Genomic DNA, 17675 nt, shown 5'->3' with positions numbered 1-17675 from the left:
CAGCCATTCCAACACAACCCAGCCATACCAGCACCTCCTGTAGCCCCAGCCATTGAGTGAGGGCCACCACTTGCTTTTTCACCAACTGACCAACAATAGATGGCAGCCAATACCAGTTCAATTCACCCTCAACTGCACCTTATGAAGAGCTAACAGAGATGTGTGCACACATTCTCATCCTCTTTCACACATGAAACATAAATAAAACAACACCACAATGTCTCAGAGACAACAGACCATCACAGTCCACACAAAGAAGCAAATAGAGACAAGGGACCAGGATACAAACCCAGAAAACATCCCTGAGGAAGAAGCAGCATCAGAACTCCTTGATAAGAAATTCAAAAGAATTATATTGGGGTACCTTCAACTGAGACACAGATTAAGGAGAACACTGACAAAATCAAGGAAAACACAGACAAAACTCTAGAACAATTTAGGAAAGCAATACAAGAACAATTGACAAAATAAACAAAAACTTAGAAATGATACATAAGCAACAAATAGAAGTTGAGAAGAATAATATTAAGATTTCATAAATAGATAACACATTAAAGAGGCAAAGGAGTAGAATGGAATCAATGGAAGGCAGAATTAATAAGATTGAAAACAGATACCTCAATACTGTGTTAAGAGATCAATCAAAATATCAAAACAAAATATGGACAGCCTAAGATACTTGTGGGATACCATCTAGAGGAATAACCTAGGTGTAATTGAAATTCCAGAACTGGAAGAGACAGGTAAAACCACAGAGAAAATTGTGAAAAATTTCTTGGAAGAGAATTTCTCTAGTATGAAAGATGAGAATATATCCATTTAAGAAGTTCAACGAACCCCAAACAGAATAGACACCAAAAGATATATCATAATCAACCTCACCAAAACCAAAGACAAAGAATCCTAAAAGCAGCATGGGAAAAACGAAGTTACTTATAAAGGGCAACCAATAAGGCTAAGCTCTGATTTGGGGGCAGAAACCACACAGGTGAGAAGGCAATGGGATGATATATATAAAATCCTAAAAGAAAAAAATCTCCAACCAAGAATTATATACCAAGCAAAATTGTCTTGTCTCTCAAATATAAGGGTGAAATTAAGAGATTTTTAGATAAGCAAAAATTAAGGGAATTTGTTAAAACCAGACCAACCTAACAAGATGTTAAAAGGAGTCTTGATAGAGAACCAACAATGGCAAACAGACTGATGATTAACACACATGATGACACCAACCCAGTTATAGAAGTGTCCAAAGTAAAACAAGCTTTATTGTTGTTGTTAGGTGCCATTGAGTTGGCTCCAACTCACAGTGACCCTATGTACAACAGAACAAAACACTGCTTGGTCCTGTGCCTGCCTCATAATCCTTCCTATACCTGAGCCCATTGTTGCAGCCACTGTGTCGATCCATCTCATTGAGGGCCTTCACCTTTTTCACTGACATCCCATTTTACCAAGCATGATGTCCTTCCCCAGGAAATGGTCCATTCTGATAAACTCTTACCATTCTTGCTTCCAAGGAGCATTCTGGCTGTACTTCTTCCAGAACAGATTGATTAGTTCTTTTGGCAGTCCATGGTACTTGCAGTATTCCTTGCCAACACTACTACTCATAAGCATCAACTTTTCTTAGGTCTTCCTTATTCATTATCCAGCTGTCATATGCATATGAGGCAATTAAAAATACTGTGTCTTGGGTTAGGTGCACCTTAGTCTTCAAAGAGACATCTTTGCTCTTCAGTACTTTGAAGACGCCTTTTGCAGCAGATTTGCCCAGTACAATATGTCGTCTGATACCTTGACTTCTGCTTCCATTGGTGTTGATTGTGGAACTGAGTAATATGAAATCTTTGACAACTTCAGTCTTTTCTCCAGTTATCATGATGCTGATTATTGGTCCAGTTGTGAGGATTTTTGTTTTATGTTGAGATGTAATCCATACTGCAGACTATAATCTTTAATTTTCATTAGTAAGTGCTTCAAGTCATCCTCACTTCCAGCAAGCAAAGTTGTGTTGTCTGCATGTCACAGGTTGTTAATGAGTCTTCCTCTAATCCTGATGGCACATTCTTTTTCATACAGTTTGACTCCTTGGATTATTTGCTCAGCATACAGATTGAATAAGTATGGTGAAAGGCTACAACCCTGACACATTCCCTTTCTGATTTTAAATCATGTAATTTCCCCTTGCTCTGTTTGAATGACAGCCTTCTGGTCTATATGTAGGTTCCTCATGAGCACAATTAAATGTTCTAGAATTCCCATCCTTTTTAATGTTATCCATAATTTGTTATGATCCACACAATCAAATCTTTTTCATAGTCACTAAAACACAAGTAAACATCTTTCTGGTATTCCTTGCTTTCAGCCAAGATCCATCTGACATCAGCAGTGATATCCCTCATTCTATGACCTCTTCTGAACCAGCTTGCATTTCTGGAAGCTCTTTGTCAGTATACTGCTACAACCATTTTTGAATTATCTTCAGTAAGATTTTACTTGCATATGCTATTAATGATATTGTTCAATAATTTCCACATTCTGTGGGATCAGCTTTCTTCAGAATGGATACAAAGATGGATCTCTTCCAGTCAGTTGGCCAGGTAGCTATTTTCTAAATTTCTTGGCATAGATGAGTGAGTGCCTCCAGCATGGCATCCATTTGTTGAAACATCTCAGTGGGTATTCCTTCAATTCCTGGAGCCTTGTTTTTTGCCAGTTCCTTTAATGCATCTTCAACTTCCTTCAGTACCATTGGTTCTTGCTCATATGCCGCCTCCTGAAATGGATGAACATCGACCATTTCATTTTTGACAACTTCCAATTCTCCTAGATTCATACTTGGTACATTCTATGTTCCGATTATTAATGATGTCTGGCAGCTCCTCCCAGTCGTATTTTGAGTGCCTTCTGAGGGTTTCATCTTTTGCCACTATATCAGACAATGTTTCAGGGCCATTCATAAAGCTTTTCAGTAATATATCAGATAGTGTTTCAGTGCTATTAATAAGGTTTTCACTGGCCAATTCTTTGAGAAATGGATAGCCTCTTCCTTCTTGTAAGTCTGTCTTAGTCTAGAAGCTTCCTGAAACCTGTTCACTATGAGTGACCCTGCTGGTATTTGAAATACTGGTGTCATAGCCTCCAACCTCACAGCAATACACAAACCACAAAAGTACGACAAACTGACAGACGAGTGGTGGAAAATAAGCTTACAAAACTGAAGAGAGGGAGCCAGAGACATCAATTGGTAACTATGGAGAACTACAAACCAAAAATATGGAATAAATAGTGTAGTTACAGAAATTCTAAATGGTGAGGAAGTCAAGACAATTGTGAGATAGAATAGACTTTTAACTTGGGAAGAAAATAATACATCACAGGATAACCTCAAAGAAAAATAATAAACCTTCACATCCAAATATAAAAGAGGACAACCACAAATAGTTAGCAAATACTAAAATAATAGCAAGGAGCTTTGGTAACACAGTGCCTAAGGCACTTGACTGCTAACCAGAAGGCTGGCGGTTCAAACCCCCTAGCCACTCCTTGAAAGAAAGGTTGTGCAATCTACTGCCTTGGAAACCCAAGAAGGGGTCACTCTGAGTTGGGTCTGACTCCACAGCACATAACAACAAAAATAGCAATGAAAGAGATGATAAGATGATTCATAAACAATATGATCTCAACACAGAAAATTATATGGAACAAAGAAATCAGTAGCACCATTAAAAAAACACATAACAAAATAACAGCAATAAATTTATGCTTGTCTATAATTACACTGAATGTCAATGGATTAAGTCCACCACTGAAGAGATGGAGTGTTGCCAACAATAAGAAAATATGACCCATCAATATGCTGCATACAAGAGACTCACCTTAGACACAAAGACAAAAATAGACTAAAAATCAAAGGTTAGAAAAAGATATATACCAAGCAAGTGGCCACCAAAAATGATAGAAGTGGCAATATTAATTTCTGATAAAATTTACTTTAAGACAAAAACAACCATAAGAGACAAGGAACAACATTGTGTAATGATTAAAAGATCAATGGAACAGGAGGGCATAACCATAATAAATATCTACACACCCAATGAAAGAGCCCCAAAGTACAAAAACCAGAGTTTTAACAAAATTGAAAAGACAAATAGATAACACCACAGTAGGAGGTGTTAATACACCACTTTCAATAAGGTAGAACAACTGGAACGAAACTCAGCAAAGATGCAGAAGAACTAAACAATACGATCAACCAACTTGACCTTATAGACATCTACAGAGCACTCCACCCAACAACAGCAAAATATGCATTCTTTTCTAGCACACATGGAACATTCCCCAGGATAGACCATATGTTAGACCACAAAGCAAATTTAAATAAATTAAATTTAAATAAATTTTAAAACATTGAGATACTATAAAGCATGTTCTCACATCACAATGCTATAAAATTAGATAATCAACACTATGACGACAAACAGAACAAGAGCAAACATGGAAACTGAATAATACCCTCCTTAAAAACCACTGGATAATAGAAGAAATTTAAAAATTCCTTGAATCAAACAACAATGAATTGTGGTTGGAAATAGTTTCTAAAATATTAGGAATAAAGCTGCATACCTTGAACAGACATAGGCATGGATAGAAGAAACTCAAGGGGCTGACATATGGTCTGTGGAGACCAGCTGAAGTTAAGCATTTCATCCATTTAATCAGTCTTTGACCCAAGAGAACTTAACGACTATTAGTGAATAGAACTCCATTTAGCTCCTTTAAGTTTTTCAGAGTGTGTAATCATATCCCATCTGTTATTCTTTAGGCACTCCTGTATGATAATCTAGATAGGAAGTGACATTTTATAAATGAAAAAGCCACAGGAACATTAAGTGAGTTTCCTAAGGATACAAGCTTATTAGTAGGGCTGATTCTAAATGGATCCAGCAGAGTGAGACAAGTAAAATCTTTTTAATTATTGGTTTGTTTCTTGAGTCCAAATGAATGTGTTAACACTATGCTATAAAGTAATGATGTTTAAGCTGTTTTTTTTTTTTTTTCCCCCTAAAATTACTTCTTGCATGTATATCAGAGTAGGATTGTTAGGGGAGCTCTGTTGGCGTAGAAACGAAGGCATTTTGACTGCTAACCAGAAGGCTGGCAGTTAAAACCCACCAGCCACTCCTCAAAAGGAAGATTGGGCAATCTACTTCTATAGTGATACCACCTTGGAAATCCAAGGAGTGATCGCTATGAGTGGGATCTGATTTTACAGCAGTACATTTGGTTTGGTTTAGTAGAATTGTTAAAGAGGAACATTTAGTATATGTAATTCAGTGCTTATGGAGAAATAATCCGTCATTTTAGCACCTGGATCTCTTGATGAAGACTATGATTCTAAGATAGAATTTCCTTCTCTTTTTCTCCCTTGTGCTGTTAGGATTTCCAGCAAAGTGTTACTGTAGTCCTCTTTCAAGATGAGAATACATTAGTCTCGGCAGGAGCTGTGGATGGGTAAGAATCTATTTCTTCGTTCTTTTGATGAGGGCCCTTTCAGGACCTATGGTGGGAAAGTCACATTTTGTTGTTGTTAGATGCTGGCAAGTTGGTTCCAACACATAGCAACCCTTTGTACAACAGAATGAAACATTGCCCAGTTTTCTATGCTAGTGCCTGTTGTTGCAGCAACTGTGTCACTCCATCTTGTTGAGGGTCTTCCTCTTTTTCATGACCCTCTACTTTACCAAGCCTGATATCATTCTCCAGGGACTAGTCCTTTTTGATAACATGTCCAGAGTGCATGAGATGTTGTCTCACCATCTTCCCTCCTAAGGGGCATTCTGGCTGTACTTCTTCCAAGACAGATTGTTTGTTCTTCTAGCAGTCAATGGCATATGTAATATTCTTTGCCAACACCATAATTCAAAGCATCCATTCTTCTGTCTTCCTTATTTGTTTTCCACCTTTCTCATGCATATGAAGTGATTGAAAAGACCTTCGCTTGGATCAAGCATACCTTAGTTCTCAAAGTGACATATTTATGCTTCAGCACTTGAAAGAGGTCTTTTGCAGCAGATCTGTCCATTGGCAATATGTCGTTTGATTTCTTGACTGCTGCTTCTATGGGTGTTCATTGTGAATCCAAGTAGAAGGAAATCCTTGACAGTTTGACTCTTTCTCCCTTTATCATGATGTTACTTATTGGTCCAGTTGTGAGGATTTTTGTTTTCAACGCTACTTGGGAAGCAGCCCTTCCCAGCCATATTTTGAGTGTCTTTCAACCTGAGGAAGTCACCTTTTGGCACTGTATCAGACAATGTCCACTGCTATTCATTAGGTTTTCCATGGCCAGTTTTTTGGAAGTAGATCAGCAGGTCCTCCTCCCTAGTCCATCTTAGTTGGAGGCCCTGCCGAAACCTGTCATAATGGGTGACCCTGCTAGTATTTGAAATACCAGTGGCACAGCTTCCAGCATCACGGCAACATGAAAGGCACCGTAGTACTACATGCTGACAGATGGATGTTGGAGAAAGTCACCTAGTCCCATTATAATTGAATGTGTATGCTTTTAATTTTCAACATAGTGAGTACACCAGCTGAGAAGAGGAACTACAGATCACACTGGAAAATATCTAGCTAGGACTCTTGTTCAAAGCATTAAATCAGCTAATGTGTGTCATGCTTAGCATGTTGTATAATTTGTAGGAGCCGTTGCTGCTATTACAAAGAAGCTGGATGGGTAGCTTCCTTGCCTTATATAGTGTAATTTAGTAAATTATTATTTTGAAGGGCAAAATTTCTATTATTCCAGTTTTTATCTTTTTAGATTCAGGAATACCCTAAAAGAAGGAATGTGGTTCTGGGCATGTAACTGGCATTTCTGGGAAAAATCTAACTAGATTGATAGTGGTGTCTAGGGACTTTCACATACCTTCCATCCATGATTGGTCTGAAAATCTGGCTTCCAAATAAGTCTGTGGTGCTTTTTGATTGATTGCTTTGTAGAATTTAACTTGTTTGAGTATGGGGAGTCTTGCTTTTTAAGTATTCTTCTTTGCCGCCCCTAATTTGACTAGTATAGCTTCCAAAACATTCCTCCCTTCAAAAAATTTAATTTAAAAAGTTGATAGCTTACTAAGAATTTCCATTTTATCCTCTGGACATTAAACCCGTTCTGTGGACCAAATCTTAGGCATGAAGGAAGGATAACCTAAAGGTTATCAGGAATGCTTGTGAATGGCTGTGAAAGCTTGGTCTGTTTTTTTTAAAGATTCCAGCCTTTTACACAAAGCTTGTGTTTTCAAGTTGCCTACAAGTAGAAAAACAGGATTGAAGTAATTACCCAGTAGATGAAGGGGAAAAATTACTTTATTTCACAGAAAAATTTTAGGTATAAAGAATTGTGTATGGAGATATCCTGTAGGGATAGAGCTTGTTACTTATGATGTTCATGCAGTGTATTAAAGGTTTAGGATTTTTTTTTTTTTCCTATAAACAGTGAAACAGTGACTATCAGCACCCAGCCTTCATCTTCCTTTTCCGCTTTCTTAGAGTGAGTTCAAGGTAACCCATCACTGGGTCAAATCACATCTGTTTCCATTCTGCTGGGATTATAAGCCTGCCACTGTAGACAACAGTATGATATAGTTTGATCTGTTTGCCAATGAGATGTCCTCACTGTAACTAGTTGAAGTGCTAAAAGACTGAAAAGTCATTTTACGTTCAGTGTATTAGAAACTGGTTGGGGTTGGGGGAGGATCTACAAAATAACTATTTCTTTATCTTGGCTTTTAGGGTAATTAAAGTATGGGATTTGCGTAAGAATTATACTGCTTATCGACAAGAACCCATAGCCTCCAAGTCTTTCCTCTACCCAGGTAGCAGTACTCGTAAACTAGGTAAGCCTTTGTAGGAGTAGGTGTAAGTTTTTGTTAAAATTTTTAAAATAAATACCATGTTAGTTTTCAGTAAAATAGACTTGAGAAACTCTTAATATGTTATTTTATCTTTTTTTAAGTTCTAAAGACAAAAACTCAGAAGAATATTTTCAGGGAAAATTTTCTAATGATTCCTCTGGAAAGATTGCTTTTTGCCTCCATGATTTAGCCTGGGTCTACTCACTGTCTTCAGGCCATGCTAACTGAAGTCTCCTGTGTTAGGATATTCAAGTCTGATTTTGGATTCCACTGGCTCTACTTTATTTGCTAACTGCACAGATGATAATATCTACATGTTCAATATGACTGGATTAAAGACTTCTCCAGGTAAGATATTAGTCATTTACATTCTCTTAATAGGAAACAAATATGCATGTTTGCAAATGATAAGTTAATGTTGATTTTTTTTCCTAAGCCAAACTTACTATGACATATGTAGACTTTGGGGTCTTTGATTTATTTCAGTGACTTTTCTTGAGTACACTTTCTTAGGATGATTTCATAATTAAACAGAATTCTGTTCTATATAGTTGACTTAATTTTTACAGTATGTCTTATCTGGAATTATGCCTCTTTGACTATATTTAAAATTATCAGTTTTGGTTTTAATACACTGTGGAATACAGAGGGCTGTTCTGCTCAGCTTTTGTCCTATTTCAAGACTTTTAGTTAAAATGAGGGGCTAAATTTTTCAGACCACAAAATAGTTCCAGCCTACCTCAGCTTCCTCCTTGATATTGGACAGAGGCCATTTTATCTTTTTAAAATGTTTTCTCCAACCCTCACTTTTTTTTCCCCCAAGAAAATTAAAAACAGAATCTGATGCTTAAAACTGATAAAAATGACATTTTTGAAAAGTCATAGAATAGTTCTAAACACCCAGGTTTCTCGGGCATACTTTAAGAGAATGGTGTGGGTTACATTATTTTCTAAGACTATTATTAGTTACATATTATTAACCTGATTCTTCCTTCGATATAGTTATCATAACCAATCTCCATAACTACCTAGTTCCACCAAACTAAGATGAGTTGATAAGCAAGAAATTAAAAACAGCAAAATGTAGGTTGTTATGCTGAGATCTTACAGAAGTTTTCAAAGACAGCATCAAGCCATTATAGGACTTTGATATCTATGGCAACATCACAATTGATATTTCCTGTGTCCTGGATTAGTTAAGTCTGGTATTATCTAAACAAGAGTAAAAGTATTTGGAAAAGGAAGATATTTTATAACTTCTTTTCCTAGCTTCCTAAATGAAATCAGAATTTGGACAACTTCTAATTTAGTTAGTCATATAAAGGAGACTTTTCAGAATCTTTCCCCAAAAGATAAAAGTGTAACTTTGATTATGTCATAAACATGCAAGAGCTGTTTCTATAACATTTTGCTATAATAGTGTGGCACTAAAAAGGCCTTGAATTTAGTTTGTTCCTCAGCCATCAAACAAATATGCCCAAGACTATTTAACTTATGATTCAGAGAGACAGACTGTTCCTCAGAAGTGGAATGAGGTGCATGTGCACATGTGCATGTGTGTGAAAACATAAGCCCAGTTCTCCATTTTTAATATCTGATAGTTTTTGTACTTTTTCAAAACTTCAGAAAGAATCCTGGGCTCAGTATTTGATCTCTAGTACTTTTTATTCAGTATTGTTTGTAAGTGATGTTTGTAAGGATGAAGCAGCTTAAGAAAACAAATCATCAAATAAAAATTGAGCTAATTAAAGTTAATATGGGTTTTAGGAAAGTTTTTAGCAAGAATTGAAACATTTACAAAATATATCACACTAGCCTGTCTTAGGAGTTTTGGTGGCATAGTGCTTAAGGCATTTGACTGCTAACCAGAAGGCTGGTGGTTAAAACCCACCAGCCACTCCTGAGAATGAAGACTAGGCAATCTACTTCCATAAAGATTTACCGCCTCGGAAACCCAAGGAGGGGTTGCTATGAGTCTGAACTGACTGGACAGCAGTGAGTTTGGATTGTTTTTTTAAGAGCCTGTCTTAGACCAGCAGAGGGCAATAAATACTTACAGGTTTAGTGAGAAATTCAATCTATAATTTTCCATTCATTGTTTAAAACTGAAAAAGATGAACAATTACAGTTTTGTAATTATATTCAGAATAAAGGAGCCTCTTTACATAGGTACTTATCCATCATATCTATCATAGTAGGTCTATAATATGTATAACGAATTGATCCACATCCTGCTTCGCTTTCACAGTAAAAGTGTCTGATGTGGGGACATATTTGACATATAGGCTTTTTCTATAAAAGCTGTAAATACAGTTGTTTTCTAATTTATTCTGGTGAAAGAGAGGAATATCTGAGCACTATGGAAGGTTAAATCCTTCACTAATACTTCTCTGCCTCTGTTAAGAGGGTGGATGTGGTTTTGTTTGTTTTTTTTGTTTTGTTTTTTCCTGCCTAAATGTATACATAAATTCTCTTCCAATAATTCAGAGTTTCTCTTGCATTTCCTAGTAGTGCTCCAATGTCAGATGCCTCAATTTTTGGCCTCTTTGGTATAAAAGAACCTGTCAAGCACATAGTGAGACTGGGTTACTTGCCCTTATGTCATGGCTAGTGAGAAGTCTAAATCTAAAGGCTAAACCTAACTAACCTACTTGGAATATCATAATTTATAAACATGTAGTTTACCCCATTAGCTACTTCTGCCATTATTAGCCTATTTAAAGTCCTTGATTAAAAAGGTTCCCATATTCCAGATAAGTCTTAGCCAGAATTCAAGTAATTCTTTCTACTGATTTTTACCTGTTCATTCACATACTAAATATTTGAGGATCTACTCTATTCAAAGCACTATAAGGTCTAGTAAGGAAAGACTTAAGATATGAAATTTATCTTTGTTGTTGTTGTTGTTGTGTGCCGTCGAGTCGGACCCGACTCATAGCGACCCCTCCTTGGGTTTCCGAAGCAGTATCACTACGGAAGTAGATTGCCCCATCTTCCTTCCGAGGAGTGGCTGGTGGGTTTGAACCGCCAGCCTTCTGGTTAGCAGTCAAGTGCCTTAGCCACTATTAAGAGTCCTGAAGTCTAGGGAATTAAGACCATTGTATTAAACAATGGAAAGAGCCCAACCTGATTTAGACATTGGCTGCTTTCTTGTCCTTTCATAATGTTCTCATAGCATTCTTCTCTATAGCCAGTGCCATACCAACCCTTTGGGCTGAGGTCATGAGACTGGGTCTGACGCATAACCCCTTTCTACAGTTACTTTTATTATCTGCCAATATACAGATCCCTTTTATTTGGTGACTATAGCTAGACCATCTACTTTGATAGTCAATACACTAATAAAACTAGTTAGGACAAATATGTTGCCTGCATTTGTTTGAACACAAGAAATAACAAGAGCCAAGTAATTTGGTTATTTTCTCTGGCAGTGGCTATCTTCAGTGGACACCAGAACTCTACCTTTTATGTTAAATCCAGTCTTAGTCCAGATGACCAGTTCTTGGTCAGTGGCTCAAGTGATGAAGCTGCCTACATCTGGAAGGTAAGTTGCCAAATGTGAGACTAAAGTATTCTTGCAAATATTTCTTTTGTCCAAGATGAGGTAAATTTAATGTTATTTAAAACCCAAACCAAACCCATTGCCATCGACTTGATTCCAACTAATAGCGATCCTAAAGGACAGAGTAAAACTGCCCCCATAGGGTTTCCAAAGCTGTAAATCTTAACAGAAGCAGACTGCCTCATCTTTCTCCCATGGAGTAGCTGATGGGTTCGAATTGCAGACCTTTTGGTTAGCAGCCAAGTGCTTTAGCCACTGCGCCACTAGAGCTCCTTGAGAGTATGTAAATTTTCATACTCTTAACTTTTTCTACATCAGATGTTTATCAAAGGTTGTTTCTTGGCCCTTAATATAGCCAAAACTTCACTCTGATTTTTACAGACTATGTGACAGTCTCGGTCCAAAGTTTTTCAGAAACTGACATCCATATCCTCCAACAGTGTCACACATCAGGAATTTGAGAACTCAGAGAAGTGTAAAGGGCCTCAACTACTTTGTCCTGGTGCTTAGAAAAACATGTTGAACTGCCCTTTCTGCTCTGTTTTCAAACTCTTATTTAAAATACAATGTTTTGAGCCTTACACAAAACATAAAGCCTTACACACAAAACAGTTACTCAAAAATATTCATATAATGATTATATTCTTTACTTTCTCATAAGTGGCTACTCTTCAGGCTACTTATAAGTGTTTGGCTGCTTTGTTTATATATATATATATATATATATACACACACACACACATACACACACACATACATATATATATAAAATAATAATTTTATTAATTTTTACAGATTTCCCATTTATCTCTGTAATGTAGATTGATTTTTTTACTTTTTAAATAACAGTCTAACTACTGTGTGCTAAGAAGGTGAAAGCTGTCCATTTGAAGGCCAGTGAAAAGAACAGAAATGTTTACACAACAAATAGCACTTGCTGACCACTGACAAATGGCTTTTGAGCTAGTAATAATAATGACAATAAAACTCAGCTGTGTTGAGTGTGTACTATGAGCTAGGCACTTTACATTGAATTAAGTGGTGTAGTTCAGAGAAAAGACAACATTAAGGCATTGATTACCTAGGACTAAAAGTTAACTATCTTCTAGATTTCCCTGTGACTTCATATATGCCCTTGACAGTGGTGAATTAAATGATCAAGGTCCCTATGTTTTGCATTTTAGAGTCATAATGTCTAAAACTTCATAGGACCATAGTTTCAATATTATTGAGTCATTCTCTTCTCACAAGAAAGGCATGCCATTTTTAGTCCTAGGAAGTCATATCTTCACTGTTGTCCTAGGACAAGAGTGGAACCTGCCTGGCATGAACCATAATTAATCCTTCAGTTTAATTTCATCCAATATTCAGAGAAATACTAAAACATGGTTTCTTTATGTACCTGTTGTTGTTGTTGTTGTTATGTGCCGTCGAGTCAGCCCCAACTCATAGCGACCCCTCCTTGGGTTTCCGAGGCAGTATCACTACGGAAGTAGGATTGCCCAACCTTCCTTCCGAGGAGTGGCTGGTGGGTTTGAACTGCCAGCCGTCTGGTTAGCAGGCAAGTGTCTTAGCCACTATGCTACCAGAGCTCCCTAGAGTTGCAAAAATGCAACACTACCATAAAAACTTATGGACACTAGGTGGAGATACTGTTCTATGATGTTGCTATGTTCAACCTGCCTCTTTCTCTACAAGTACATTTCTTTATTTGTTATATTTTTAAATGAATATTTGTTTATAAAGTATAGATACTTGAGGCTCCCATATTGTCATGAAATTTTATCTAGTGTCTTCTCACTAAAATTCTTCTGACTTGACCTTTACCTTTTAATAGTATGTGTCACTAGCACTAGTGCTTCTGTCTTATATTTTAAATCTTGAGTTTTAAATTTGGTCTAATACTATCTTATTTTGCTATCTTTCTGTTTTCTTTCTCCTTGCCTCCTTGTCTTTTTTCTACTTTAACTCTCAATTTAGGTACAAGATTTTATTCCTACTAAAATCTATATCTTTTAAGTTTGTTATAAAAGAATAACTGAAATTTCAAATATACCAAACAAACAAAATGAAGTATTATGGAAAAAACACCCATCATTCTTTTTATATTGTTTCAAATTAGTTTCTGAAGTATGCATATGTATAATTACATATGTCATTATATCATATATATACAGTTTTCTTGCTAATTCTTAAAGCTCCTCTATTTTCCTTCTCTATCACAAAGGCATTTTTTGTTTGTTTGTTTCAGAGAATGAGGATTGAGGGAATGCTATTTAAAGACACACACTAAAGGTACTTGGCTCCTGCTCGTAATCCATTTTCAGACATCTAATCAGTGGCAACCACATATATGTGTGGCCCTTTCTGAACTCCTCTGCTGGATCACGTTAGTGCTGAATGACGTAGTTCAGACATGATGTTCTTCTGCCTGTCCACACATAACTCAGTGACCAGGCTCTGATACTTGAGATCCTGGCAAGCTTGCTGCTCCTAAAATTGAATTTGCCTAGTGAAGTGGCTCACAGTGGCGTCACTAGAGTTGGTGTCACCCAGTGTGGTAATTCATGGTGTCAGCCCCTCCTCATGAACATTCTCCCATTCCGCACCATACAGAATCTTTAGTTACATTTATTATCAATTTTAGTCATAGAATAATATGTGATAAATATAGTTGTAAATTTCTTAAATGTGATAGTTCTTAAATTATATGAGTAACATTTTATAAAATCTTTTTACATTGAATTACAACATTAGTTACATTATTAGTAATTGAGTGAAAGCCTTTTTTTATTTCACTCATTTTCCTTTAATTACTATTTCATTCTCACAAAAGTTACTGATGTACCAAAAAACCCAAACTTGCTGTCATCGAGTCGATTCCGACTCATAGTGACCCCCTTTGGGTTTCCAAAGCGGTAAATCTTTACGGAAAAAGATTGCTCTGTCTTCTTTGCATGGAGTGGCTAGTGGGTTTGAACCACCAACCTTCTGATTATCAGTCAAATGTCTTAGGCACTATGCAACGAGAGCTAGTTATTGATATGGGTTCAGAAATACTAATTACCACAATATTGTAGCTAAAACACCAGAAAATTTTACAAAATCAGAGACTGTGATACCAGCAGCAATAAAAGCTACAGCAAAGCACATGCAGGTAAAAACCATGTGATTTTTGAAGCGTCTTTATAATTGGATAATAATGACAACTCTAATGAAGCTCAACAGAAGGTTCTAAAAGTAAAATAGCACATAGAGTTTTGGCCGTGCAGGTGAATTAATACATGTAAGCTAGGCTTATAAAAAATATTTTTCTTGTTATAACTAACTACAGGAATATTTTTATTAAAAAATAATAAATTTCTGCTGAAACACTATGTAAAAAGTTTATAGACAATCATTTTTATGTCACCCCCTCTGATAATGTCATTCTGTTGTGGTCCACACCTCTCATACACCCCCTGTAAATACTAGATTCTCTTTTCCATGATTTAAAAAGATAAAGGAAGAGCCTGTCTTAAAAGCAATTCCATGCAAGTTGAATATCCAGGCTGTTAGGTTGTCTTATAACTATGCCTTATGTCTAGGACATCTGAATTATCTCAAGTCTGGGCATTATTCCTATACTAAAGAGGCCATGGGCACAAGAAAACAGAATGAAAGAAAAGAGTTTTAGATCTTAGAGCAGAGAATGGCATTTTAGTTATCACCACTACTCAGCAAAATGGAAAAATGAATTCTCTGATCTAAATAACTCAGGCCCAAGATTAAAAAAATAAAAAGATTTTCATTTTTTTTTTTTTTTCAATTTCCTACTTCTAAGTCCCCAACCCCCTTCCCTCAGTTCATTTCTGATAGAGTTACTGAATAGTATTGAAATAGTTATAAATAAACTGATTTGGCACAGTCATTCTACCGCTGACTGGCGAAACATTGAGCCTGACACTTTAGAAAGTGTAAATGATCTCATGGCAGGAGTAAAGATTAGGTTTGGTTTCCAGCTGGGCAGAGTAAGGAGATTTTGTGAGGTAAGGTGCTCATCATCTTTGCATGTTAAATATACAAAATGTTGTATGAGGTCTATAGGTTAGATATTTCTAGCACTACCTTCATAATTCTGGGGGGGGTTAATGTTGAGATTCCTCATTCCTTGAATTAAAGTCTTTATTTCTATAACAATTATGATATGTAAGATAGAGGACAACTTTTGTGTTTGATTGTTCCCAAAATGCAGAGATAAATGTCTTTTGAACTTTATATTCTCCTCTTTCTACTTAAAAGTGGCTTTAAAAAAATGAAATCATATAATTATGGCAATATTTTTATAAAAATGAATTGACAATAAATAAAATTTTACTTTGGCGAAAAAGATTTTAAGACCACCTGAGTCTAAATAAAATTAATCTTTGAAGTAGTCACTAAGTACTATATCCTAGCATAGTTTACTATACCTAAACTGTCAAAGTACTCATTACTCAAATTAATTTAAAAAAAAAACTTGATGGACATTCAATTCTTATTTCAGTCTATAGCAGTCCTTTCTCTCTGCTTTTTTGAAAAAATTGAAATACGATTCACATAACAAAATTCACCATTTTAATTTTAACCATTTTCAGTAATTAAATTCATTGGTTTTTAGACAGTCATAATATTGTGTAGCCACTGCCACTGTGGAACTCCAAAATATTTTCATTATCTTGAAAAGAAATTGCATACCTGTTAGTTGTCACCCTACAACAACCCTTGGCAGCCACTAATCTACATTCTGTTGCTCTGGATTTCCCAATTCTGGGCATTTCATATAAATGGAATCATAATATGTGATATTTGCATCTGGTTTCTTTTATGTAGCATAATGTTATCAAGGCTCATTCAGGTATCAGTACTCCATTCCTTTTTATGGCTGAATAACATTCCATTGTATGGATAGACCATATTTTGTTTATCCATTCAATAAAAAAGAAATGGGCATTTGGGTTGTTTGTTTGTTTGTTTGTTTGTTTGTTTGTTTGTTTTGGCTATTATGAATAATGCTGTTATGAACATTCATGTGTAAGTTTTTGTTTGAACATATGTTTTCAATTCTTCTGGGTGTATATATACCTACGAGTAGAATTACTGAATCATAAAAATAATACGGACTATATGAAGAACATGGCATCAAGACTTGGAGGAAGACTCAGTAACAACCTGTGATTTGCAGATGACACAGTCTTGCTTGCTAAAAGCGAAGATGACTTGAAGCACTTACTGATGAAGATTAAAGACTATAGTCTACAGTGTGGATTATACCTCAACATAAAACAAAAATCCTCACAACTGGACCAATAAGGAGCATCACGATAAATGGAGAAAAGATTAAAGTTGTGAAAGATAGCTTTTTACTTGGATCCACATCAACACCAGTGGAAGGAGCAGTCAACAAATAAGATGTCATATTGCATTGGGCAAATCTGCTGCAAAAGACCTCTTTATAAAGTGCTGAAGAAAAAAGATGTCACTTTGAAGACTAAGGTATGCCTAACCCGAGCCATGGTATTTTCAGTTGCCCTATATGCATGTGAAAGCTTGACAATGAATAAGGAAGAACAAAGAAGAGTTGATGTTTTTGAGTTGTGGTGTTGGTGGAGAATACTGAAATACCATGGACTGTCAGGAAAATGACCAAATCTGTCCTGGAAGAAGTGCAACTGGAGTGCTTCTTGGAGGTGAGAATGGCCAGACTTTCTCTCACCTACTTTGGTCATGTTGGAAGGAACCATTCCCTAGAGAAGGATATCATGCTTGGTAAAGTGGAGAGTTGGTGAACAAAGGGAAGACCCTCAACAAAATGGATTGACACAGTGGCTGCAACAATGGGCTCAGATGTACCAAGGATTGTGAGGATGGTGCATGACCAGCCATTGTTTCATTCTGTTGTACATAGGATCACTATGAGTCTGAGCCAACTTGACAACCCCTAATAACAACAACATAGTAATTTTAACTTCAGGTAAAGTAGCTGCTTCTTGGTAAGTGCTCAACAAATTCTGAGTTTTATGGTCATTATTATTATTGCTTTCGAGACCTTCATTTGCTGATGTGGTACCACTCAAATTGAAGAGAAACAGCCGCAGACATCCATTAATCATCGGAACATGAATGTACGAAGTATGAATCTAGGAAAATTGGAAGTTGTCAAAAAGGAAATGGAA

The 17675-nt window shown here is 36.2% G+C and overlaps 1 protein-coding gene across 1 annotated transcript in view; it reads left to right on the top strand.

Annotated features, from left to right (window-relative positions):
• Positions 1 to 17675, top strand: part of DTL (denticleless E3 ubiquitin protein ligase homolog) — an 89269-nt gene that overhangs the window by 38134 nt on the left and 33460 nt on the right. The window contains exons 8-11 of the mRNA XM_007952816.2: positions 5444 to 5517; positions 7798 to 7901; positions 8163 to 8267; positions 11351 to 11463. Of these exons, the coding sequence (XP_007951007.1) occupies positions 5444 to 5517; positions 7798 to 7901; positions 8163 to 8267; positions 11351 to 11463 (396 nt within the window). The remainder of the gene's footprint in view (positions 1 to 5443; positions 5518 to 7797; positions 7902 to 8162; positions 8268 to 11350; positions 11464 to 17675) is intronic.

This window comes from Orycteropus afer, unplaced genomic scaffold (genome assembly GCF_000298275.1).
Source record: "Orycteropus afer afer isolate SDZICR_OR568_19922 unplaced genomic scaffold, OryAfe1.0 scaffold00013, whole genome shotgun sequence".
NCBI classification, from domain to species: domain Eukaryota; kingdom Metazoa; phylum Chordata; class Mammalia; order Tubulidentata; family Orycteropodidae; genus Orycteropus; species Orycteropus afer.
This window is presented reverse-complemented; position numbering and strand designations above follow the sequence as displayed.